We start from the raw sequence: 16,985 nt of genomic DNA on the forward strand, positions 1-16,985 counted from the left end.
TCCTTTTCAGATGAATTTGGGTGGGCTGTGGGGCAGTTGGGTTTGATTTAGTTTGCTTGATGCTGGTATAGTTCACATCCTAAGGGGTTTATTGTTCTCTCCTCCAGAAAAAGTAGTAATGAATCCTTGCCCTCTAGCAGTGTACTTCAACCCACACCCTGAGTTGACTTTAAGCCCAATCCTACACATACATAAACTTAGTTGTCAGCCAAACATAGTCTTCCTCTCCCATGTCTGATGATTAAAAACTTTCCATCTTATGTCTTTGCCCCAAAATGAAGCTACTTGATTTCGCTTCTGAATAATACAAAGAAGATAGAAAGCCAGAAGGAAAAACAGTGAAAAAAGACAAGTTCACAAGGGGCAAAAGGGAGAAGTGAACACACCTATATTTAAGAAACTTTGCTAAAATATAAAACCACAGTGTAAAAAAAAACCAAATTCCCTCTCCCAAACATCGAAGCATAGTCATCTAAGCATTGTCCAAGTCTAAACAGGCTACTTCCAAATGTGATCTCATACAAGCACGGTGTGTGGTTCAGACACTGAGAACATATTTCCCCACTAATATAGCTGTGTATTTATCTTTTAGCTTGGCCAGAAACCAGCTGTTGGACAATCCAGCCATAGTTATCTATGCTACGATTGGGAATGATGTCTGCAATGGGTAAGGTGTAAACCAAGTTAACATTTGTAGTATCATAAACTTGACTTCTTTAGAGTACTGCTGACTGCTTGGGCATTCAAGTCTCATTGCTTTGCACTTCCCCGTGATGGTATTTTTCTTTGCTATTGGTCTGTGCTTTATTCTTATTTTTCTGCTGAAAATACTGGTTGTTGCCTTACCTTTATTTGTCATAACCACCTACCAGTCCTCATTTGGAGCTTATCTGTCTTTCTTTCTTTTACAAGCTAGTAATAAAGTGGCCAATGGCATGTCTGAAGTTGAATATTTCTAGCTTAGCAGATGAAATGAAGTATAACAACAACAGGGGGTGGGGGGTGGGGGGGTGGGGGGGGAAGAGTTTAAAAGCATGTATATCTGTCCTACCCAGTGTGTCACCTCCTGTCAGGAGGTAGAGCATGGCTGGTTTACCTTTTCTGAAGAATGACAACATAGTCCCCTGTTGAGGTCTATTTTCACCCTGCCTCTGCTGCACGCTGCCTGCAGTCTTTGCTGTGCTCTCCTGATGAGGTGTTTTGTCTTTCTGGCTTTATTCGCATCATAAGCTCAGCAGGAGAATGAACCAAAGCTTTCAAAACTAATAGTTCTGGCACTATCCATTAGCAATGCTCACAGGGATGCCAAGAGGTCACTAGTTGGATGCTTCCCTTTCTCCTGGTAGTGGGAAGGCGGAAAACACCTTGCAACCAGGCCAATGCACAGAAAAACCATACTGCAGTTTTGGTTTTGCAGGTGGTCCAAGTGCTGTTGTTAGTGTGTCATTATTTTCACCATGATGAAACTTCAGGCTTTCTTTCAAGCAGAAGAAATAAATCTGACTGATGCGGAGACTTTCAAAACACCCATTTTAATAAATGACGCACACTCAGCGAAGGCCCCTTCCAAAGCTTTTGAAAAGTCTCACCTGCAGGTTGTATAATGAAGTTGGAGCTATGATGCAGGCTGTCAGACTTTGTCATTAAAATATCCTGGCTTTGCTCTCCTAAAACTTTGCCTAACAGCAAGTGTTGGGGTTCAAACTTTGCACATCAAGTGTTGTGCTCCAGCACCTGGGACCCCTCAGCCAGGGCAGAAGTGGGACCACAGAGGCCACCTTTTAGGTCCTTCCCTGGCACCACCATCTCCCTGGCTGCATGCGAGAGGCACACAGAAACAGCCTCCCATGAAATGCTTACCCTTGGCATCTTCTTCTGGTGCTCATGCTCTCTCTGTGCCTCTGCCCATAACTGCCAAACCTGCCCTCAGCACGACCCTCCTGTTAGGGGAAGGACACACAAATCCTCAAAAGTAACGCCATCACCCTTCAACTGAGTGGGAAAAACAGTCACGGACCTCCTGCAACTTGCTGACAAGACTGTCCTGGGCATCTGTTTATTGAGAAGTTTATGGAGGTGTCATTACAACCACCCCAAGGATGATGAGCCCCCCCCAACCCAAACAGTGCCTTTGCAAGAAGTCTGTGGCTCCTGCTGGAGAGACTTTTGAGGTGCCTTCTCCTAGGCTTGGCCCAGGCTCTGTTGTGTACATATTTCCATTCAGTTCTTTTACTAGCTTTGCTAAAAGCACATCTTTTTCCTTTGCTTTATTCCTCATTCTGCAGGTTAGTCCTTTCACATCCCCTGTCTCTAACGCTGCTTTCTATTCTTGCCTGAAGCAAAAAGAATTTTTTTCACAAATTTAAACCGTTTTGGCCTTGCCTCGCCCATTTGTATGTTCCAAAACAGTATTCATTACTTGAAACTCTGCTGTCTTTTTATCCCAGCATCCATTACCTGGCAGAGACACTTTTGTCTGCTCAAATTCTCTCTACTGTCTTTCTTTCCAAAACATTTGCAGCATCAAAAGAGGCTATCAGGCTGTAGTGATCCCTGTGACTCCACAAGGAAAGACACTGCAGCTTCTGTAGCAACAAGCTGTTTCCATGCTGCTTCCATCGAGTGGGATGTACAGTGGAGAGAGATTTTTTCAGCGCCCAGTCACTGTGTGTAGCTGCCCTGGTTCTGATGTACCCAGAGGTTACAAAGGATGCAGAGCATCCGATGGGCTTGACTTCAAACCTAGGGCTTGACAAATAAAAACCTCTTCAAGGACAGCTTTAAACTGCAGTAATAGAGCCTTTCTGGTCTTATCCTGTATTTTACCTTCAAGAGAAAGCAGTGTGCTAAGCACACCGGAGACACAGCTCTTTTAGCCAAAGCATTGTTAAAATGCTAGTATTTCATCCCATATGAAGAGCAGGGCAATGAGTAATGTGGATGTTTATAGAGGAGAAAGATAACGAAATTGGCAGCCTGTGTTACCTGTTCCCAGTAGTCTCCACATTGTGGTGTCCAAAGAGGGGGGTTAGAAAAATAAAGACAGATGGCAACAGTATCTCTCAGCCCACTGAGGTGTAAGTGTGGGACACCATGTGGGACACACAGACCTGGAACAAAAAAAAATTCAGACAAGAAAATAATGAGCACCAGCAGTCTCAAATGCTGTACAGTTTTTGCACGTATTAGTTGCGTTTGGAGTAAGGCACCATTTCTCCAGGCTCTCTTTCCCAGCTTTGCAGTTATGGCATCTGCAACAAAAAGAAAGGTGACAGCAGCAAAGCGGGGTGAGCAGGAAGCCTCCAGGAAGGGAACTTGTACAAAGCAACATTGGCATCAGCAAGAGCATAATGTTCCCTTATTGTAAGGCTACCGTCACCAAAGCACGGCTGCACCCCTTCAGCCCTAAAAATAGTATGTGAGCGTGCAACACCTCTAGTCCTTGTGTCCCGGGCATACGGCCCCTCTGAGATGAGCTGGAGATGACCTCCTGCACTGTGGATCCAGCTCTGCATGTACGTGCACGTAGCATGTAGCATGTAACAGCATGTGGCTAGAAAGTGGGCGTATGGCTGAAACATTGGCTGGGGGCAGGTATTTATTTGGATTGGTGTCACAGGGAGAGGGGAATCACTGCCCTGCAGAATGTGGCAGGTCAGGCCCATGAACCTTGTGCAGAAGGAGGGTGAAGAGCTGTGTTTGGACTATGCCAGACCCTGTTATAAGGGATCGGAGGAGGTCTCTGTGGCAAAGGAGAGCTGCAAAAGCTTCGCACAAATTACACGAGGCTGTCTGTGGTATATGCATGCACAGCTGGGGTACCCATGGTGTTAGGACATCCAGCAGCTGTGTGCACATCCAAGGATATTACTGTGTATTCATGTATTCTAGGGGAGCAGGGTGTGCTCCCTAAAATACCCAGAATCAAAGCGGCAAGAATCCTAACACTAATGTCCGCTTCCTATGCTCTGACATGATGAACCATGACCAACATCAGCTTCCAGAGATCCCAGGTGGGCAGAGGCCATCCCTGGCTGCTGCCTCCCAGGGCGACCGTGTGAGGTCCCCGGTGCTCACCCAGACACCGTAAAGTTCTTACAGCAGAGCCCAAAACAAACATGCCTACAAGATGGCTTGCTTCTTGGTCGGTTTTAATTTCATAGCCTGGCTCAGAAAGGAAATGTGAAGAAATGCACTGAAATATCTGCATGACTTCAGCCGAGAATGACAAGAGAAAGTGGAGTTATGAATGTCATTAATTTCAGCTCACACTGATGTGTTTACTTGCAGGAGAGGCCTTACATCAGAGCAGTATTTTGAAATCAAGTGCTGCAACACCTGTAGGCAAAATGAAGTAATTTAAGGGCAAAACCACAGTCTTATCTCAAAAGTACCTTGCTTGGGTGGCTGTCACTCACAAGGATAAGCCTGAATCTTAATGCTGTTTTTCAGTTCTCCCTAACCAGAAAGTCTCGAATGCTTCAGCAGCACACACTGCATTAAGATAAATTTCTGGGCCCAGGGAACTCGTCTAATTATTTTGTGTGCAAAACGCAGCCCACTGAAGAATCCCAAATCCTTGCCAGGAAACGCGGTCCTCCCACATGGGACTCAGCACCACCACCCACCCCCACCTCCCCCGCCCAAGCACAAACATTTCTAATGCCTTGAGATAACCCTTTTGAAAGCTCCTGCTTCTATGGTCACTGACAAGAAATCTTACCTGATTCTCCAGTAGCTCACTCAGCATTGCAAGCATCAAGTGTGCCCTTCTCTTACCGGTGAGAAGCCATGAAAGAACTTATAGGACATTCCCATGGAAAGGACCTGGATGGAGCCTCCTTACTGCTAAGCTGATTGCTTCCCTACAAGCCCATGAGGTGAAAATGTGGGAACCACTAAAACAATAAGGATGGACATTAGTGCAACCTCATGCACTACTTGGAAGGACATCATCTGTCTTTCTTCTTGAGCAACAAGATCAGCTCCTCAGCAGCTGTTGAGGCTTTCTCTCTGAAAGCCTTGGTACAGCTGAGCTGCACCACCAAGGCAGGACCAAAACTGTCATGAGAGCTGCTTCCCAAGGTACATGGTCCATGCCATGCATGGCTGCCCACATGGATGTGCTCCAAATCCTGGCTATGGTGCCCTTGCTGCTATTTCTGGGGGCTCTTTTAAGAGCTTATGTTCCAAACACATGGCTTTATTGTCTTTCATAATTCAAGAAAGGCAACTTATGGATTTACATGCTCTGCTCCGTGTGCCTCAAAGGGACCCAGACCACCCTGGAGCTGCCTGGGGTTTGTGGAAGCGTGCAATGGCATCCTCCTTTCCATCCCACTGACTGCTCTAAGAGAGGGCAATGAGTCATCTCCAGACAACGAAAGGCTTCTACCCCAAGCTGACCCTCCTCTGCCTCTCAGGTGCTGCCAGAGCTGGGGTCTCCCCCCGTGCCAGAGACCTGCAGGTCCTCTCTTGCTGGGATGGGATGGACTCTTCGGGGCTGTGTTCACCCGCTTGCTCATAGCCCCTGTTACGGACACATGCACCATGAGAGCGTGGTGATAGCTCTCATGGGGGGAGTGAGTGAACACTTTTTCTCCAATAAAGTAGTTGTTTTAATAACATAACTAGAGCAGTGTTCTTCAGGCAGCCTGGAGTGGTTTTGCTTGTTTGTTTTTCTTGTATAAGTTGAAATTTATTTCAACTTCAAGATTTTGGTTTTTTCTGCCACTGCGGCATTTACAGCTAAATGTAAGAGGCAAAGGATAAGCCTGAATTTGGGACTCTGGCTCAAAGATGTTCAGGCCTGCCAGTGAGCCACAAAATGTGGGTGTTCAGTCCATGCGGAAGACTGACACAGCTCCCATACCCTCATGAACATTTCTGAGGACTATTTTATCTTAAATACCTCCTCCCTTTGGCCTCCTCCTCCTCCCTCCAGTCTCCCACATTTGTCCAGACCCCTTGTTGGTCTCCTGCCCTCCTGCAGAGCTGTAATAAGAGGCATAGGACATGTGAGAGATAAAGCTACCATAGATATTTCTACCTGGCATAATCAAAGAGTTTGTTGAATGTAAGCTCCAGACAGCAAACCACGGGGAAAGAAGCCCTCCTTTCACCCATCTGTAGGTCATCCCGCACCCTGAAGCCATGTGTGTGGAGCAGCACTGTTTCCCCTGGTTCAGGGCCAAATCACGGATGTTCTTAACTAGGTGCAGCAGCACCCTGCATCATGCTTAGCAATAAAAAGGGAGAGGAGGGGATCTTAGGAGGGCGTTAGCCATCTTTTGCTCAGGAACTGGCTGCCTGGTTGGGCATCAGTCTACCCATGGGAAGAGAAGAGTGATTGCCTTTGCATCACTACTTTTGCTTGCTTTCTCTCTTCTCCTTTGCTTGTTGAACAATAACGTTTGGGTTTTTTATCTTGACCCCCAAGCTTTCTTGTTTTTACTCTTCCTTTCCTCTTCTCCCATCTCACTGGAGGTGGGGAGGAAGCAAGCAAGCGGCTGTGTGATGCTTAGCTGCCCACCGGGCTTAACCCACAGCTGGAAGCCACTCTATTAAAAAAGGATGCATCCGTCTGGTTTTAGTAGGGAAAAGAATTACACCAAAGAAGGTTTCTATATCGCTTCTGATTTTGGCAATAACAATGAGAGACTAAAACACCTTGCGTCATTTTTATAAGGTTTTATTTAGCTAACTTAATGTGGAAGAGCAGCAAAGGAGAAAATGCCACTGTTTCAGGTGCCTTTTGGGGGGCACAGTATTACCTGACAGAAAGCTCTGTTGGCATCCTCTTCTTCTGCAGGAACCGTGACACGCTGGCTCACATGACTACACCCAAAGAAATGCTCTCCAACGTGATGCAAGCTCTGCGATATCTGGACTCCCGTCTTCCAAATGGCAGCCATGTGATTTTAACAGGCCTGGTAGATGGCCGCTTTCTCTGGGATAACCTGCATGACAGATACCATCCTCTAGGTAAATATGAGATGTTGCGGGGTTCCTCCTGATTATCATCTACTGCTCATGTTGCCTTGTCTCCCTAAATAATTTATGAATCTATTGACAATTTCAAGCAAACCTGACAGAATGGAGAAGAAGTGAGAAATATGAGACAGATACTGGCTGTGCAGTAGAAATAGGAGAGCCAGCTTACCATCCCCAGTGCAGGACAGGGCAGTGAGAGGGCAGACTCCTATCCTGCCTGGTTCCCCCTCCAGTTCCACACCAGCCGGACCCACTCAGCTCCCAGCCAGGCTCAACACATGCTGTGGATGTGTAAACAAGCTGTTTTGCCTCAGCGTTGGTCCAAAATTGTGGCCAGCCTGCCTGTACTTCATCCCGGTGGTTGTTACAGGTGGAGAGCTGGATGTCTGGTGAACACCTCCACTCACTGACTGGTGGATGTCTTGGTAAAACTGGATGTGGACCAGGACAGAAGATTAAGTCAGGGGGGTGTGAAATACTGGTTAGATATTAGAGATATAAATTTTCCGCCAGCGCTGGGTGCCTGCCACCTCTTACGCTACCTACAGGTGTGACGATTGAACCTCACACCATCTGCAGGCATCTTTTGGGGCTTTTCCTCAGGCTGCAGTTGCTGTAAGGTGCTTTGGGGCAGTGTTTTCAGAGATTTGGAGGCTGCCTTTGGGAGTCTGTCATCTCAAAGCATGCATGAAACTGTATGTCTGACCATTAACAGACCACTTGCTCCTTGGCTTCATCCTGTGCCAAGCAGGAAGGAGGAACATCATCACAGGGGGCTGCATTCATATGCAATGATATGTGATGTCCACCCTTGGTTAGTCGGACAGCTGTGCCTCTGGGATCAGTGTGGAAACATTTCCCTGGGGATGTGGGAGGTTGTGGGGTGGGGAAGCTTGGAAGTTGGTTGCAGAACCCCTTCTCTACAAGTTTGTGCCCCCCCCACAGTGGATAAAGAATGTGAAATACTTTATGCAGGTAGCAAAGAAATTTTTTATGCAAACAGCTAAAGTAAGTCCCTTGTACTCCCGTCAAGACTGTGTACAAGGAACCATCGTGGACATTCTGCTGCCAAATTTTAGACCAAAAGCATGCTCTTATTTGAATTTGGGTAAAAAGGAACCTCTTTGGCATCTGAGCAATGGAAAGTTCTTGTCATCACAGTTCTCATCAGCAAAGAGAGAGAGAAGCTAAATCACATCATTTAAAAGGCAGATTACATCTTCAGATGATTTTGGCAACCACTGGGTACTAGAGCTTTCAGCAGGCTCTGTGCCGTGGTTTCCCCAAGGTTCCCCAGTCATGGCCAGTGGCCCCACAGCTTCTGCGTTATCTACTATGGGTTATTTTACCCCTCAGAAGTACTTGCCTTTTCTCAGGAAGTCTGAGGTCTCCATTTCTATTCCTGAGACCTTGTTACGTTTTTCTCTAATAAGCATCATACTACTACCAATGAAAACAGAAAAAAAGAAAAATACAGGAAAATTCATGTCCCTTTCAGGGCAGGGGGAGCCTGTGATAATTATTTTTTAGTCATATAAACACATTTCGTTCCTTGAGTACATGTTTATCACAGGGACGGTTCCTCTACTGGATATCTAATTATCAGAGACAACATATAGCATTTTTTGGCACAAGCCAAATCGGGAGTGATTAGCTATAGGACCAGCTGGAAATTTTTCAGAGGGGCTGATTTGCCTTGAAGGGACCCAATTAATCCTAAGCAACACATTTTGCAGTAAGAGATCACTTCTGGCAGATTCTCCGATGGGTTGCAAGCAGGTTTCCCTGCTTGGCTGACAGTCAGGTGCAACCAGATGTCGGTATGGCTTTCTGCCGAATCCCTGGTCCCCGACAGCCCATTGCAGGACCCGATCTTCCAGGCTACATGGGTCTGGGACATCCCCAATGTCCGTGAGTGACACTAGATCTTTGATGTCCCCATCTTTTGCTCCCCAGGCAGCTGGTACTGCTGCTGGGTGATGGGTAGCCATGAGATAGGCTGGAATCACATCTATATGGGGGAGCTGCTGCAAAGCAACCTGAGGAACCCGTTTCACTTGGGAAAGATCGTACTTTGCAGTTCCCAAAACAACAACAAAAATTGCATATTTCAGGGCTGCAAAAAAACCAAAGCCTGACAGGATGATCAGTGAGCTACCAACTCAGAGAACTGAGTGGCCATTTAATTTCCATCTTGGTTTTAGCTACCAAAGAAGCAAAAAGGTCGAGAAAATGGGTCATTTTCTTGGCAAGCCAGGCTACTGCTTACTGCAGTGAATTTTAGGAACCGTCAGCAGGGTGTTTGACTCGGTGCTTGAATTCTCTCACCCACAAAAGCATATCCACTTTCCTCCATGACAGCAAAATTGTTCCTCCCTTTTAAGGCTAACCTCTCCGAGGTAAATGCAAAACTCAAGAGTATACACAGGCACCTTCAATCTTCCCTTGATCTTTGCAACCCCTGCATTTGTTTGGAGAGTGAGAGACACGTTAATGGATAAAATATCAGTCACGCACTTTGGAGATTGGCGCAGGCTGTGATGACTAACCCTGCATGCGAGACGAATCACCCGTGAAAGGCTGGAGAGGGATGCAGGAGAAGCGAATGCAGCTCTGCGTGCTGTGGGGACATGGGTGCCTTAACGGGAAGAATGCATCAGTGCCACCTCTGTCGCACCCTGGTTCTGGTGGTGGGAGGGTAACCTGGGCAGGGGGTGGTGATGCTCCCAGGGTACCTCTCCTTACTCAGGGGTCTAATGCGTGGGAACACACAGACCTGCAAAATGAAGTTACATTTGGGCATCAGGCACGTGAAGTTTCCCTCTCTGTGCTTTGCAGGGCAGCTGAACAGGGACATCACGTACAGTCAAATTTATTCTTTCCTCGACTGCCTCCAGGTAAGGTCTCTGGCTGTAGCTTATGAGTCCCCCTTTCCTCTCAGCCCGCTGCTGAAGCTCCCCTCCCCGTGCCTGCCTAGGTGAGCCCCTGCAGCGGCTGGCTGACCCCCAACGAGACCCTCAGGAATTTGACCTCAGAGGTAAGTCTCGACGAGGCTGTGATGGGACCATGCTCTTGCACAGATGCTCTTCCAGTTTGTCCCTGTGTCTGAGGATATAAGCCTAATATCTCAAAGGCAAGACATCAGCACACGTTTTTCTTCCAAAAAGGCAGGGAGAAGATGGGGGAACGTCCGCACCCATCCTTTCAAACACCTCTCAGGTTCTGGGAGGCAGCATGGTTAAGTTAAGGCATTTGTAAATGTGTTCCCTTTCCAACCTCTCAGCTGACCAAATTTATTCTGAAGGCATGCAATCTCCCTGAGACAAAACTGTTCAAGTTCACGTTCTTTAAGGAGAAAATGCACCTGATCAGAAAGAAACGGCTTGCGAATCAAGTAGTTCTGAGTATGAAAAACCAACTGCGTAGATTTTTCTGGCAGCAGGAGCAGGCCCCGAGAGCAAGAGCCTTACCCTGTCTTCATTTGGGATTTGTGTTAATCTTCCTCAGACACATTTCTGTGGACTTAATCACCAGATGGTGTGACCAAGAAGCATCCAGGCTCAGTGCAGGAATGGGATCAGACAAAAAAGAGATGTCTTAAAACTCACCCGAAAAATCTGGCTGCAGAAGTGAATGTCATATAATATCAGCCATTTGTTCCCTTACGGTACAAGCTGATTTTTAATCCCAGCACCCCCCTGCAGCCATGTAAAAGAGCCAGTAACCAAATATAATCAAAGGTGTCATCTTTGTGTATAATTGTATTGATGTTTGCATTCACTAAACAAAAAATATGGCCTTAATTTCACCAAGCCTTACATATGTGATTCGTTTTATGTCCTGTCCCTCTTGACTTCAGAAAAGGCAGTTAAGCACCTTCCTAAATCTTTGCAGGATTGCAGCTTATATATTCATACCAACAATACAGAACATACAGTACATGTAACTTCTGTCCATGAACAATTCATATGTCTGCAGGGTATGAATTAATCTTCTTTCTGAGCCCCTGTCTGAAACTAATTGTCTATGTTATTATCCAAACTGCACAATTTAAATATTTAGGAGATCCTGATCTCTGTTACAGCTGTAGAAATCACATTGGATATATCAGTTAGGTAGATGCTCAATGGAGGTAAATTACTCTGCTGAAAGTAAGAGCAGAATTTTGTCTGGCTAGATAAGCAGTAGTGGGAAGAGTAATGGGAAACAAGACTATTTTTCCTGTACGAAAAGTTTCAGTTTTCTTTAAGAGGAATGGAAATGACTGGGCTGCCACTTGTCAAGAGGCCTCTCAAGCCAAGAAATTCAGAATATTTATATAGGCGTAGAGACACAACTAAAAGTGGCTGCCAGTAAAATAACCATATGCTGTATTAAACTTATTACATCAGCTGCGGCCTCAGTGCAACCTGCAATGATGTATTGCATGGTGAGCCCAAAGGCTGGTGGTGCTCATGCAAGTCTATGTTATGATGAACCACCCCATGTCCCCTCCTTTCCCCCACCTAAAAGGGCCACATTAGCTTTCAAAGCCCTGACTGCGCATTAGTGACAAAAGCTGAATCCATGCAAAGCACTGCGAGTAGCAAGGAATCATCATTAAATTGCTTACTTTTTGCAGAGAGCTTTACAACTTTCCAATGTCCTGAAAGAAATAGCAAGATCTAAGAAATTTGCCAACTTTGATATTTTCTACATGGATTTCCCACTGAGACAGAGTAAGTTGCTTTTTCCCCCGTCTTTTTCACAAAGTATTTAGTCAAGTGCTGGGCTGTTAATGTGCATCTCCTATTTTAGCTCTGTACTGGGAGAAGGGCAGCATAGCCAGCCAGCCTAGGTGACCCTGCTGGCAGGGCTGGGGCCAAGGGGGGACCCTTAATACCATCTCCCAGCTTCCCTGGTTGGGTTAACCTCAGACCTCTGACAAGACAAGACCCCCACCCCACCACCAGCTTGGGGACCACAACCGCCCCGCTGCTCCCAGATGCTGGCACCCACAACCCTGGTGTGCGGCACACTGGCCATTTGCACTTGGGTGACCGGGGGTGTTGGTGGTGAGGGGACAGGGACAGCAGATAAGCCTCTGCTAAAAATGCCTCCTGCTTGTCTACAGCAACTTCTCAGGCTGATGAAGAAAAAAACCCAAATCTCAAAGCTATCATCTCAGTCCATAAGATTTGGGTTTACTTTTGAGCACTGCTTTTATAGCAGGTCATCTAGGCTGGAGACGGCATATCTGCAGTGGTGAAGGTGGTCTTCATGAGCTGTAGCGTACTACATCACTGACCGGGCTTCATATTGCCTCCTCTGGGATGAGCAGTGCCTCAGGAAGGAGAACTTTTCTCAGCCAGTTTTGCTGCCTGAATAACACAGCCACCCTCGCTTAACTCACTGTTTTCAAAAGTAGAAGCGCTTGTCCCAGGAGGAACTAGCTTCTTTCCTATGCTTCCTTAAGTACCTACGTACTACTGTAACTTTTGACTAGAAGAGCTTACAACACTCATCCTTCTGTGATCTTAAGTGACATTAGGTAAGCACATTACCTAGATTACTTCCTTTGGCAACTGACACTTAAAAAAAAAAAGTAAAAGAACCAGAAACTTTTCCTCGTTACCATGAGCATGAGTGGACAGTGTCTTTGTGGGGCTGGGGTCAGATGCCTGTCCCTGGATCCCTCTCAGCTCCGCTTCCCTTATGAAATGTATGTGGGTCCAGCTTGAGGCATCACCCAGCATCAGCCCAGCTTCATCACAAGGAGAAACACACTGGCTCTTTCTTTTCTTAAAAAAAAATCAGCATGGGGTGAGCAATTGAGGTGGGAAACATATTCAAGTAGTTAGTGATGGGAAAGTAGGAAAACAGCTTTTCCTCTGTATCCAGCCTGAACCTCCCGTGTTGCAACCACTGTTGCGCTGCTGTGAAGAGGCTGGCCCCATCCTCATCACCTCCCGTAGGCTCTTCCCCAGGGTGGATCATCCCGGTCCCTCAGCCTCTGTTCATGGGGCAGGAGCTCCAGCCCTGGCCACCTGGGGGCCCTCCCCAATAGCATGAATTTTTACATACCAAAACCAGTATATAATAATTGGGAGAAACCCCTGACCTGCATTTCCTTGTTTTTATATTCCCATAGAGAGGTAGTTCCATGTTGGTCCTTCTTGCAAAAATTTTGCCTGGGGAGTATATTTTAAATCTCAGCATGCAGACAGCTAAAACTAGAGCCATGAAGGGACAGAAACATCCTGGCAATACTTCAAGGTGTACATCTCTAACACCTCTCCTCATCAGTGCCTGGCTGTCCTTGGAAGCATGAAGCTGCCAAAACACCTAAGATTATTGCAAGAATTTCATTTTGCAGCCAAATCCTATCAAAACTCATAAACTTATTTTATCCTACATAACCCAATTCAAAAAGCTTGTTCTGGGTCTCATGCAGACCATACAGAGAAGAAGATAAAGAAGGGAGGATGGGAGACGGAGTCTTTCTGTCCAAAACTATCTCACATTGGTGGGCTCCACTGTCAAGTTCGATACCGTAGCACAGAGTTTCAGGGTGTCCAAGTCTATTTGCGGCTTTTGCCTCAGCTACTTAATATTTAACAAGTCATTAGGATTTGGAACAAACTACCTGCTGGGTAGGCAACTTACTTTAATAAGTTAAATTACTAACTTTAGGTAATTTATTTGCTTTCACAAAAAGAAACATCTTAATATAATTTGCTGTTCTTGATTACATTGTGTTAAATAAATGAGGTAAACAAAATCACACATGCACATGCAAACATCAGCTCTGAAAGACACTTTGCAAAGTTTCCTGCGGCCCTGGAGCCAACAATTCGAGCTTGCCATCAGGAAACCTGTCAGTTCGTGAGTGTGCTCAAAAGCTAGCTAAGGCTGCTGACCCATTTTTCTGGTCTTTTTCTGAAGCAACTGCAAATCCTCCCCTAAAGTTTCCAGACATCAAATATTTAGCAGTGGTTGCATACTGTGATAAGTGCATTGATTTCAGGCTGGCATGGGCATATACATATGTAGCAGCTCCCAGCTTGCTTGGAGTAAAATTTGAGTATAGTAGCATTTAGTCTAGATTTACATGGACATTCAAGCTCAGATGTTGCCTTTGGCTGAAGAACTTAGTGGTTCCTTTGAGAAGCAGTGCAATAAACAGGGAATAGGGGTTGCTTGTTCTGGCTTTTTCTTGGTGTGGATGAGAGCAAGCTCTAGACTAGTCTAGCCAAGGCAATAGCCACTTTTAAGACAAACTCGGTGGGTGTTTGTTCAACTGCTCTAGGATTTGAGGAGGTCAAGTATAATGGTCTAAATATACCTATCTTGATATAAACCTTACTCATCTTGCTTACCCCTCTGTTATTTCTGGCACTGGAACAGTAGTCCCTCTACAAAGTAAAACACAATACACAGCTTCGTATTCAATGTATAACATCATATATAAGGAGCTAGACAAGCTCACTCTGTGCATCTGTATGTGCACTCCATGGTGTAATCTAAGGTGACTATGTGTTGTGCCCAACATACTGCAAGTTTGAAACAAAGCTCCAAGCCCTGTGTCTTGAAACAGGTTACTTGGGGTGTTGACTGACTAAAGCTTCTTAAGTAGGCTCCTATAGTCAAAGTGGGAATATTGCCCTTCTGTGAATTCAAAGTTAGTATGGGGACCCAGACATCACTTTTTGACAGGGTCCAACAAACAGCGGTGAGTCTAGGTCAAAACTGTGGTGCTTGAATGAACAACATTTTTGTCCTGACAGGATGCCTGCATAATGTTATTAAGAATTCTTAATCTGTCATTATAAAAGAAATTATTGAATTTACAGTCTGTTAATGCCATATCCACTAGTCCCATGTTTGATCACTCCACAGCCCTTTTGAAGAGAGAAAGCTTTTTACTTCACTAATGGCTCTGGGGCTTACAGCACAGCATCATTTGCATTGAATGTCATGCTTACGTAATTCAAAAGATTATTTTGTTGGAGTTGAAAAAGACCGCTCAGAAGAGAAGTAACTGAAAATGACGGTCTATTCCTGCAGACATCAGCCCATGTGAATATGGCATTACCACCTCTTTCTCTAAAAAGCAAAGTTTTCTTTATCTCTTTATTTTTTTGCACTGCTGAAGATGCAACTAAAATGGGAAATGCAAAAGTATTAAATCAGTGTTAAATAATTTACAGCTTTACTTGCTACAGCATGCATCTTAGTTGGGAGGGAAAGTGAATTGTTTTACGATCATTTATGTTCAAAGCGCTTCCTTGCATAAATATCACAGAGAAAAAAAATTAACAATAAAGGCTTAAATACTGCCCCGAGGAGAGGGGATTGTACACAATATTGGCTCTGACAACTTTATATGAATTATCATAATCATCACGCAGAGCTGTCGTGTGCTTAAAAATACCATCGGCGCTTTGAGGAAGAGGGGGGGGTACATCTCCAGGTGGGCGCCTACGTGCTTACCAGCGATAACCCCTCTGCTTACCTTGTTGGCAGCGGCCGAGGAGTGGCACAAGATGGGAGGTGAGCCCTGGCAGCTGATCGAACCAGTCGATGGCTTCCACCCCAGCCAGGTAAAAACCCAGTCCCAGGAGATGGGCAGGAGCAGGCGTGACGCTGGCGCCCGTTGCTGCCCGAGGCACCCACTCAGCATGCCACGGGGATGCAGGTTTGGGGGATTTCTCTTTTAAAAAAGAGACAATGGCTTTAACCCCAGAGCAGACATCTCCATTTCAGCCGGTTGCACTCTGCTTTAACTCCTGCAAGGTCTTCTGCTGCTTTCTTTCACTCATTGACCAGTACCCTGGCCAAACAGGTCTTAAGCCACAAAACCAGATCCTTGCCACATAGGCTGGCTACCTGCCTGCTCAAACACCCGCGGGAGTTTTGCAGGATCAGGGCAGTGATGCAGCCCTGTGCAAAGCCCCCTCCAGCCCTGCCCCTCCCCTGCAGCCTCCGAGGCCGTGGGTTTCCCCATCGTAGCCTGGAACAAAGCTTTCTTTTTGAAGCTATACATTTAAATTGCTTTATGCTCTGCAGCTACATATGAGGAAGAAGTTTTCTCCTGCTTGCTCGGCCTCCAAGGACAAGTGGCAGGGAAAGGTTTACAGTCAGAAATAAATGAAAGGGAAGGAGAAGCAGCTGCTCTGCTGTAAGGCCTTGCTCGGGTTCAATAACCCAGTGTGGTGTTGCCTCGTTCCCACCGTATTCACTTTGAAGCGTTTTTTTCGGACTCTGTAAAACACGTGAAGAAAGAATTCCATGCGTTGCAATCCGCTATGAACAAAGCCAATTGTTTTTTTCTATACACTAGCTTCAGATTTCAAACACATATGCAAAGGAAAGCAGCAGCCAGCCTTCCCCATGCCGCCCTGAGAAAAACTGCATGTGAGCTGAAACCCCACATGCAGCCAGTAGCAGCAATGGGCACAGCCTGGCCGGGGCTATCCTGCCGGCCACGACACAGTCACCCCCCACTGCTAAGTAAACACGGGGTGGTGGGCAGGTCCCAAAAATAAAGACCGCTCCTGTTTTCCATGCTTTTCAATCTTGACTCTTCAGAGCAAGAATTAGGCTGGCGTAAATTACGAGGGGACGAATTGCAGGAAGTGGGCGAGATGGAAGGGGACAGCGACAGCAGAGCTGATTTTCCCCTTCCTGCCAGAGGGGTCTGCCTGGCAGCAGCAGCAGTGGCTGCTCTCCATCCCATATACTTAACAACAGGTCCAGAAATTTCTTGCTACCTGCTGCTATGAGGGAAACGTGCCCTCCAAGCAGCCAGCTCCACTCCCAACATGCCTGCCCTGCCCAGGGGTGAAGGTCTGGGTGGCAGCTGGGAGAAGGAGGAGTGATGTTTCCTCTGTGATGTTTTTTGTGGAGCAGTTTGGAGAAGGCTGTCACCTAGGGCACCACTGCCTTCCTCCATGCTCCCAGCTGCGTGCTCTCTTCCACCCCAGCATGATGGAGCCTGCTATGCCACCCAG

General features: G+C 46.3%; 1 protein-coding gene across 4 annotated transcripts in view; it reads left to right on the top strand.

Moving 5' to 3' along the window:
* Positions 1 to 16,985, top strand: part of AOAH (acyloxyacyl hydrolase) — an 80,608-nt gene that overhangs the window by 58,422 nt on the left and 5,201 nt on the right. For 2 of the 4 annotated variants that reach the window (XM_049816145.1, XM_049816142.1), the window contains exons 16-21: positions 593 to 667; positions 6,812 to 6,984; positions 9,832 to 9,890; positions 9,971 to 10,030; positions 11,615 to 11,711; positions 15,499 to 15,575. In XM_049816145.1, the coding sequence (XP_049672102.1) occupies positions 593 to 667; positions 6,812 to 6,984; positions 9,832 to 9,890; positions 9,971 to 10,030; positions 11,615 to 11,711; positions 15,499 to 15,575 (541 nt within the window). The remainder of the gene's footprint in view (positions 1 to 592; positions 668 to 6,811; positions 6,985 to 9,831; positions 9,891 to 9,970; positions 10,031 to 11,614; positions 11,712 to 15,498; positions 15,576 to 16,985) is intronic. The other 2 variants (XM_049816143.1, XM_049816144.1) reach the window with 2 other exon arrangements.

This window comes from Accipiter gentilis, chromosome 14 (assembly GCF_929443795.1).
Source record: "Accipiter gentilis chromosome 14, bAccGen1.1, whole genome shotgun sequence".
Lineage (NCBI taxonomy): Eukaryota > Metazoa > Chordata > Aves > Accipitriformes > Accipitridae > Astur > Astur gentilis.